The sequence below is a fragment of the Oryzias latipes genome, chromosome 21 (assembly GCF_053564925.1).
Source record: "Oryzias latipes strain Hd-rR chromosome 21, Olatipes_Hd-rR_3.1".
Classification (NCBI taxonomy): domain Eukaryota; kingdom Metazoa; phylum Chordata; class Actinopteri; order Beloniformes; family Adrianichthyidae; genus Oryzias; species Oryzias latipes.
The window spans coordinates 34,209,412-34,218,761 of NC_136257.1; the positions used below are offsets into that span (position 1 = coordinate 34,209,412).

Sequence of the window (9,350 nt, forward strand, 5' to 3'; positions counted from 1 at the left end):
ATGACAAAGGTGGATAAAGGTGGAAAGATTTCATGTAATCCATGAACACCAGTGAAGATCACAAACCATTGAAGAAAAAAGGTTCAGAGCACTGCCTAGTGGGTCTAGATGACCCACCTCCCAATGTTAAAGTGCCTAGGATAGCACAAGGGTTACAGTGATCAGCTTGAAAAGTGATGAAGTGACCTCATCGGTCACATGACGGCGATGAAGTGACATCATGACAGTTGTCCGGATGATGGGATTAACAGCGTCTCTGTGTTTTTTGCAGATCCCAAACCTGTGGATTTCGGAAAAGGTCTCGTTTTCAATCCAAAGCCCCCCATCGATGGAGGTGAGCTTCTGCAATGCATGCTGGGAGTCTGTTGAAGTGGGTGCATGACAGTGGAATGTTTTGTATTTTACGTTCACGCGTTCAGCAGCTGGAGGCTGAGACTCCTCCCGTCGGACGCTTTCTGCTGCTTCCTGTCGCCGTCTCTGAAGCCGAGGTCGTTCTGCGGGACGGCCGCCATGTTTCTGCCGCCATCGTTCTGGTCCTCGCAGCTCCACAAAAAACTTCTGTCGGATGTTCCTGTAAAGCAGGGGTGGGCAATTCCAGGCCTCGAGGGCCAGTGTGTCTGCATGGCTGATTACCTGGCTCAGGTGTGTCCAGCCAATCAGAACATGCCAGAGCAGGGTATGTTGGAAAACATGCAGGAATGCGGCCCCCAGTGCCCCCCTCTGCTGTAAAGGGGGACTCTGGTGGTCTGCAGGTTCTCGGTAAAACAGTCGTCCATGTGTGGATTTGCTGCTGTACAGACAGACGGATCGTTGGCGGTTCTGCAGAAGGTCACCCCGCCTCTTTTCTCCACCTGAGGCCTTATTGGCTGCTTTACAAGTTCCAGTCCAAGACGAGAGAATTCCAATCGCCTGTGGCTTGACGCTCCACCACAGCCTCTGACAGACGGGTCTCCCCATGGAGGAGCAGAGGAGCTGGCAGGAGCATCTCAGCGTGTTCCTCTCCTCCTCTCCCGTGTTTCAATGCAAAGTGATGCAGACAGCTTCCTTCAGGCAGAGCGGTCCGTTTCAGCCCCGCCTCATGTCTGCGGTACCATCGATGGAACTCCAGGGCCGGTACCAAAAGCAGAAAGGTTCACATGCGTTCTGGTCGGCAGATTTAGGAGTTTATGAATAAAAACTCACACAGAAGCTTCTCCCAACAACCGCTGCTGCAGGGAGATGCCTCTATGTGGTGGAGGGGGACTTTTATTTTGAAAGGATACAAACTATGTCATATTTGGAAAAAAAGGCAATTTTCTCTATAAATGTGTTTCATTTATGCCAAAAAACAACAGTTAACTGATGTCAGTGTTTTATCTTTCTGGCTCCTGTTGTTTGTGAGAAACGGACCTGAATGCATCTTTAAGTGTTGATGGTTGCAGACCGCCAGTCTAAAAGGAGGCCACGCCCCCCTGCTGCACCGTGACCCTAAACCAGGGGTTCTCAAAGTGCGCCCGTGGGCCAATGGCGGCCCGCGGGAAGATTTCTTATGGCCCTCAATTAAAGGGAGCCAGAGCAGGTTCCTATGAGGAACAACGCTGTGTTGGCGAGGAGAAAAGGCGTTTTCTAGCTAAGTGGACAAATGTTTACTTTGTCGTACCTCATGGGTGAAGGCATGTGCCTTATTTGCAAGCAGGTAAATGCAATGCTCAAAGAAATCAATAGAAATCATCACTATGTTACAAATCATAAAAACTATGACAAATTTACCGTTGAGGAAAACAACAATGAGCTCCAACACTACAGCGAGGCGATGCTGCACAGCAGATGTTTACAGGAATGTCTGAATCCAGCGACGCTGGGACTGAAGCTAGTAGCTCTGTTGTGACTTTGGAAACGGCCCGGTGTAGCAAACTCTTCAGTAACGGGGAGATGGCAAAAGAATGTATTCAGAAAGTAGCTGACACTGTTTGTCCAGAGCAACAGAAAGTCTGTAAAATGATACAAATACTAGACGAGTAGAAGATCTGGGCAACAACCTCTGGAAAACATATGGAGGGCCTGGTTAACCCTTGTGCTATCTTAGATGACCCCCCCTTCCATTGACGTGTTCTCCCTACCATGACAAAGGTGGATAAAGGTGGAAAGATTTCATGTAATCCATGGACACCAGTGAAGATCACAAATCATTGGAGAAAAAAGGTTCAGAGCACTGTCTAGTGGGTCTAGATGACCCTTGCCTTGGATAGCACAAGGGTTAACTGTACAAATGACACTTGGTCATCAAAGTTATTAAAAGCAACTTTTTCTGTTTATCCATTTTTTTCACCAAAATTGGCCCCCAGTCTAATGTCGAGTTCCTAATTTGGCCCTCAGCTACAAAAGCTTTGAGAAGCCCCGCCCCAAACGTTTTAACCTGAAACCTGGTCTGGTGTCTCCAGGCTTCGTCCTCCCGGGCTGGCCCTTGTCTTTCTCCACGCCGTCCTCCGCGGTGGACCCGTCCTCTGTCACGCTGGTGTCGGAGAAGGACAACGCCTGGCTGTACACGCTGGACCCCATCCTCCTCACCATCATCGTGATGAGCTCGCTGGGCGTCCTGCTGGGCGCCGTGTGCGCCGGCCTGCTGCTGTACTGCACCTGCTCCTACGGCGGCCTGTCGTCCCGCTCCTCCACCACGCTGGAGAACTACAACTTTGAGCTGTACGACGGGATCAAGCACAAGGTGAAGATCAACCAGCAGAGGTGCTGCTCGGAGGCGTGAGGGCAGGGGACCTTCTGCAGAGACCCAGAACGTTTTGTAATTTCACCTCTGACCCCCCCCCCCCCCCTCCAACTCCTCCCCGATGTCTCGTGGGGGGAGCACAGTGTGGAGCCCCAGCCCTGATCCTCTGCCTGCAACAGAGAGCCTGCTCAACTCTGGAAGCCTGTGAATGAAGGAATGAAAAATGCATTTAAAGGACAGAACACTGGAGCCTGCAGCCGCTGAACCTCCGGACCATTTGGAGCTCGAACGCTGGAGGAACGTTCCTCTAAGGAACCCTGGAAGCGTCTGCAGGACCGGCTTCCCGCCGCTCCGCTTCTTCATGCGGGACTTGAACTGAAATCCAACATATCACTGGAACGCTGGTCTCAGACAGCTGGAGATGGAGGAGGAAGGAGAACATTTTCCTTTTGGTTTCTTTCTTTATGGATTCTGTGCGTTGTCCATTTTCCCGCCTTGGTTCTGCGCTTCGTGAAAGTGGCATAGAGCAGTGATGGTGACTGTTTCGGTGCTGTTTGGGTAAAAGCGCTTGGTGGAGCTCTGTTTTCAGTTTCTAGACTTTCTTTTCCTGTTGTGGTCTGAACCGTCTCTTCACTTCTAGTTTGCTCGATCTCATGACAGATTATCGTTCTTAGGGAAAGTAACAGAAGCAGAGGTTTATGAAAATCTAATATGCTGTTATGGAGTCGTACTTTAGATTCAGTATTCTACAGTTTGGTTTTTGGTAAACATATAAATATATATCTATTTTTTTGCTTTCCAGACTGTATGATGGACAGACACTGTGTCAAACTATATCAGTGATTGTTTTAGTGCAACCTATGGATTGCCAAAAAGCTGTGTGCTCAGCCGGTGCTGGAGGAGGCAGGGTGGGGGCAGAGCGATGGATGTGCCCCCCCCCCGCTGAAAACAAAGCCAGTTCCAAATGAAGCAGCGGAATAAAAACGGTCTTGTCACCTTTTGGACACAGAATCTAGCCTTAAGTGAACTACGGTGTCTAATGGAGGACAGCCATCCCAGAGGCCAGTGCTGCCGGAGACCGAGACGTGCAGACACGCAACACAGACACGCAACACAGACACGCCAACACAGACACGCAACACAGACACGCAACACAGACACGCCAACACAGACACGCAACACAGACACGCCAACACAGACACGCAACACAGACACGCAACACAGACACGCCAACACAGACACACCAACACAGACACGCAACACAGACACGCAACGCAGACACGCCAACACAGACACACCAACACAGACACGCAACACAGACACGCAACGCAGACACGCCAACGCAGACACGCAACACAGACACGCAACACCGACACGCAACACAGACACGCAACACAGACACGCCAACACAGACACGCAACACAGACACGAAACACAGACACGCCAACACAGACACGCAACACCGACACGCAACACAGACACGCAACACAGACACGCCAACACAGACACGCAACACAGACACGCAACACAGACACGCCAACACAGACACGCAACACAGACACGAAACACAGACACGCCAACACAGACACGCAACACCGACACGCAACACAGACACGCAACACAGACACGCAACACAGACACGCAACACCGACACGCAACACAGACACGCAACACAGACACGAAACACAGACACGCCAACGCAGACACGCAACACAGACACGCAACACCGACACGCAACACAGACACGCCAACACAGACACGCAACACAGACACGCAACACAGACACGCAACACAGACACGCAACGCAGACACGCAACACAGACACGCAACACCGACACGCAACACAGACACGCCAACACAGACACGCAACACAGACACGCCAACACAGACACGCAACACAGACACGCAACACAGACACGCAACACAGACACGCAACACAGACACGCAACGCAGACACGCCAACGCAGACACGCAACACAGACACGCAACACCGACACGCAACACAGACACGAAACACAGACACGCCAACACAGACACGCAACACAGACACGCAACACAGACACGCAACACAGACACGCCAACACAGACACACCAACACAGACACGCAACACAGACACGCAACACAGACACGCCAACACAGACACGCAACACAGACACGCCAACACAGACACGCAACACAGACACGCAACACAGACACGCAACACAGACACGCCAACACAGACACGCAACACAGACACGCAACACAGACACGCAACACAGACACGCAACACAGACACGCAACACAGACACGCAACACAGACACGCCAACACAGACACGCCAACACAGACACACCAACACAGACACGCAACACAGACACGCAACACAGACACGCAACACAGACACGCAACACAGACACGCAACACCGACACGCAACACAGACACGCAACACAGACACGCCAACACAGACACGCCAACACAGACACGCAACACAGACACGCCAACACAGACACGCAACACAGACACGCAACACAGACACGCAACACCGACACGCAACACAGACACGCAACACAGACACGCCAACACAGACACGCAACACAGACACGCCAACACAGACACGCAACACAGACACGCAACACAGACACGCAACACAGACACGCAACACAGACACGCCAACACAGACACGCCAACACAGACACGCCAACACAGACACGGCCCTCAGCCTTGCACCTTAGACCAGACCCCCCCCCATCCACCACCACCAACCCCCTGTGACGTTTGTGCAGCAGCCTGTCAGACCCCCCAACACTGAGGAAAACTGACAGGAAGCCCCATAATTGGTCCAGTTTCTATCAAAAATAATCACCAAAAGTGGTGAAAATTGCACTTCTATCATCCAACGCAGGGAGAGGACAAAGACTGAGGAGTAATCAGATTCCATGGCCTGTAATCAGAGTAGTGTTCAGGTTGGCTGACTAATTCCAAAAATACCCTGAAAGGTTTCTGGAAACATAAAAAGGTAGAAAGATTAGACAGACGGAAAGTCTGGAAGGGATGAAAGGACGAAGCAAAGTGAGACAAAACATGATAAATCCTCAAATCCAGCGTTTCAGGGCCAGTTTGATGCCCCCCCCCCCCCCCAAGTGTCCCTCTGTGGGGGGGTCAATGCCACTTAGATTAGTTAAACAGAGAGGAGAGGGTCAGGCCATAGAATGAGTGACAAGGCTTTGTTTAAAATGCCAGTGTTTCAAACAAAGAAATGTCATCAGACCGGATCAGAACCCCCAACCCAGCAGAGGATGACACCTCCTCTGCAGGTCACATGATCCTCAGACCGCAGGAGGATCACAGAGCAGGTACACCCCCCACCCCCCACAGAGCAAACACTCATCCGAACCTTTGTTGTGAGGAGGAAACATTTCCTCTGGACGGTTTTCCAAGTGCCTTGGAGCTCTTATCCTGTTGATGTCTGCGACGCACCAGCGGCGTGCCCCTGGAACGCTCGCCGTCTGCGGCGTCTCCGCTGCGCTCTGTAGCTTCAGACAGTATTAAACACAGAGAGGGACATTTATGCACAGAGACACGTCCAGGCGCTGGCCTGGTCATTCCATCTGACGTTTGTAGACTTTGTACAGAAAAAAGTTCTTTTTTTAATGTTATTACTATTTAATAAAGGATAAACCACCATCTGTCTTTGAAATGAAGACTTTCTTCTGTTTCTGTGTGAAATGTTCAGAGGTTTAAGGATCCAGTTTGAAGACAAAGTCTGTCAACAAATGCTGGAGGTCGTGATATTCAGAAACTCGTCATGAACAAAGTTTGACTCTGAGGAAAGGGGGCGGAGTCTTTCATGGGTCAGCTGGCTCCTCTTCATATGAAGGATGAAGATCTTCAACCATTTCCTCCATAGACAAACTTATACTCTCAGCAGGAAATAAAGGACAGCCATAATTGTTCCTTGTGGCAAATCTGGCTGTCAGAACAGCTCACTGGCCAAGGAAACAGGTGTCCACCCCAAGACCGTGAGTTCGATTCCACAGAGTCAAACCAAAGAGTCTCAGAGTCTCAGTTTTTTCGGAATCCGTTTTTTTCACCACGAAGGAGGGTCTATGGGCAGGGAGGCCCAATCTAGTCTGATCTAATCTAGTCTAGTCTAGCCCTTGTGCTGTCTTAGATTACCCCCCCCCCCTTCCATTGAGGTGTTCTCCCTACCATGACAAAGGTGGATAAAGGTGGAAAGATTTCATGTAATCCATGGACACCAGTGAAGATCACAAATCATTGAAGAAAAAAGGTTCAGAGCACTGTCTAGTGGGTCTAGATGACCCCACTCCCAATGCTAAAGTGCCTAGGACAGAACAGGGGTTATCCGAGCTGCACAAGAGAGGAAGAGATTAGCCTGAAGAAATCTGTGGCGTTTTAAAGCTGCGAGTAATGACGGAACAAAAGCATCAAGGCGGTTGGATGATGCGTTGAACGAGCAGCGTGACTCCCAATCCTTCATGTTCACGTTTCTTTACGTCTGCACAGCATTTCTTTGCTTCCTTTCTCCTCATCTCTCCATCATCCCTCTCCTCCTCTGCCTCAGAAGCCTGACCTGGTTCTCACGCTCAGGCTGGGCTCACCTTGCTGAGCAGAGCGGGAAAGTTTCCGCTCAGCAGAACCCACAAGCTCGACCCGCCAAGACCGGCCTCTGCTGAGAACCTACCAACACACATTTCTGCTTAGTCGCACAAAACGCAGATGAAACACAACACAAACCTGATTCTCCAGGTTTCAATCAAACTCTGACTTTAAGATCTTTCCAGCTCATTTCCGGCAGAACTTCCCCGACAAACGATGTTTTACGCTGATTACTAACCAAACCCAGGCAGGTATGTCTGTTGAGAAGGTTTGAAACGTGTTTCCACGCCAACCAACAGACTGTGGAGCGTCTGCTCTCACGACATGCAGAGAACCGAAGCCCTGAGTCCTGAAGGAATTCAACCGGCAACCAAGATCTTTTAGGTTTCTTTCATTAAAACCTTCCACACTAAATCTGCAACAAAGTTGTTAAATATTATTTTTTAGGGTCATTTTTGAAAGCATCGATTTCTGCAGTTGATTACATTTGTATTTCATATTCACATAAAGTCTGCTGATGTTGGTAATATTTGTCCTCTTTCTTCCTTTCTCTTTTGTCTCTGACACGTTTTCTTGTTTCATCCAATCAGACGTCGGTTTAAAGTGATTCGATCTTTGAATGGATGAAGGGTGAGTGGGGTTTTTATTTGAATCCCTGTTTTAGGAACAGGCACAGACCGATAGTATATACCTGGACGGATCCTCTCTGACATCACCCGTCGACTTCTACGGTCCGCTCAGGAACAGCAGACGAGAAAAAGAAACGTCTGGAAGGAAACAAAAACGCAGCTTCAGCTCCACCGTTTCCTTTGTCTAACGTCTATTTCATGCTCATGTCAGTCATTACTGCTGCAGAACATAAATCACGATTAGACTGATTGAAATCCTGACAATTCTCTCTAGTTTACTAGGATTACATCCCTGTCAGCTGTAGGTGCAGCTTTTTCCCTGAAGCTGACAACAGAAACGTGTCTTAATCCGCTTTTTAGATCTTTGTCTCCTAAATCCTGAAGGTCTTCAAACCCCTCAAGTTCTGCTTTCTCCTAAACTAACAACTGCAGATAAGATCAGATGCATGTCTGCGTTTGGTTCACGCCACAGGAGTATTTACTGAAGCCTTAATCCTAAAATATAACCTGTCAGTGACGGCAGAACCGATCCAACACCGAGAAGTTCATCAAAGGAAAGATCTGAGATCTGACAGAGCTCCACAGAAACATTCTGATGGCTTCAGAACCAGCGGAGAAAAGGAGGACCAGAACTTCTCTGTCCCAGACGAACAAATCCAACAGAACCAAACGTTCCCCTCATGCAAACTCCTCAGTTTTCCTGCAGCTTCATGAAACGCTGAAGCTTCTGCTGGAGACAGGAACACACCAGCTTCCTCCTGCAGAGCAGTCGGGTCTAATCCAGCTCAAGCGTTGGTGTCCGTGGAGAAGGAGTCCTTCAAAAAAGGAGGCTTTTCTCTTCCACATCAAAGCTCGAATCCTGGGTCGACCAGGAAACGTCCCGGTCACGACGACTTATACATCCCTTCTCATGTTAAGAAACAAATGTGGCTTCAGCCCACAAAGCTCCTCCTCTAACCTTCATGTACACAAACGAGAACATTCAGAGACAAAACCGTGTACTTTTAGGTTCTGTCTGAGAACACGGACCGACACCATGTCTGTGTCACACCAATCCGGCTATTTGCTGTTGCCTGGCAACCCCAGAGACAGCAGTGGAGACAGAAACGGAGCCCTGATCTCAGGTCAGTCCTGAAATGTTCCCAGAACCCGACCTGGATCCGTGTTTGGAGAGCTTCTCCTGTCAGGAGATCTTCATGTTCCAGAAAAGCAGTTTCCTGTGAGGAAACACGCCAATCATCCATCCAAAAACCATTTTTGGACTGAAAGATCAGGAGGAAACGGTCAAATGGAGGATGGAAGACGGATGGAAGTTTAAAATAACTGAATTCAGACTTAAACAGTGACCTCACACGTGTACAGATTCTTTACATGTGTCAAAACACGTCACCACTTCTCTAGACATGTGATAGAATAGAAC

At 49.5% G+C, this 9,350-nt stretch overlaps 1 protein-coding gene across 2 annotated transcripts in view; it reads left to right on the forward strand.

The window, feature by feature from the left end:
* LOC101172397 (neuropilin-2) overlaps nt 1–6,378 on the forward strand; it is a 94,772-nt gene extending 88,394 nt beyond the window's left edge. For both annotated transcript variants that reach the window (XM_011473642.4, XM_011473641.4), the window contains 2 exons: nt 272–334; nt 2,421–6,378. In XM_011473642.4, the coding sequence (XP_011471944.1) occupies nt 272–334; nt 2,421–2,740 (383 nt within the window). In that variant the 3' untranslated portion in view covers nt 2,741–6,378. The remainder of the gene's footprint in view (nt 1–271; nt 335–2,420) is intronic.
* Nucleotides 6,379–9,350: the final 2,972 nt, after the last annotated feature.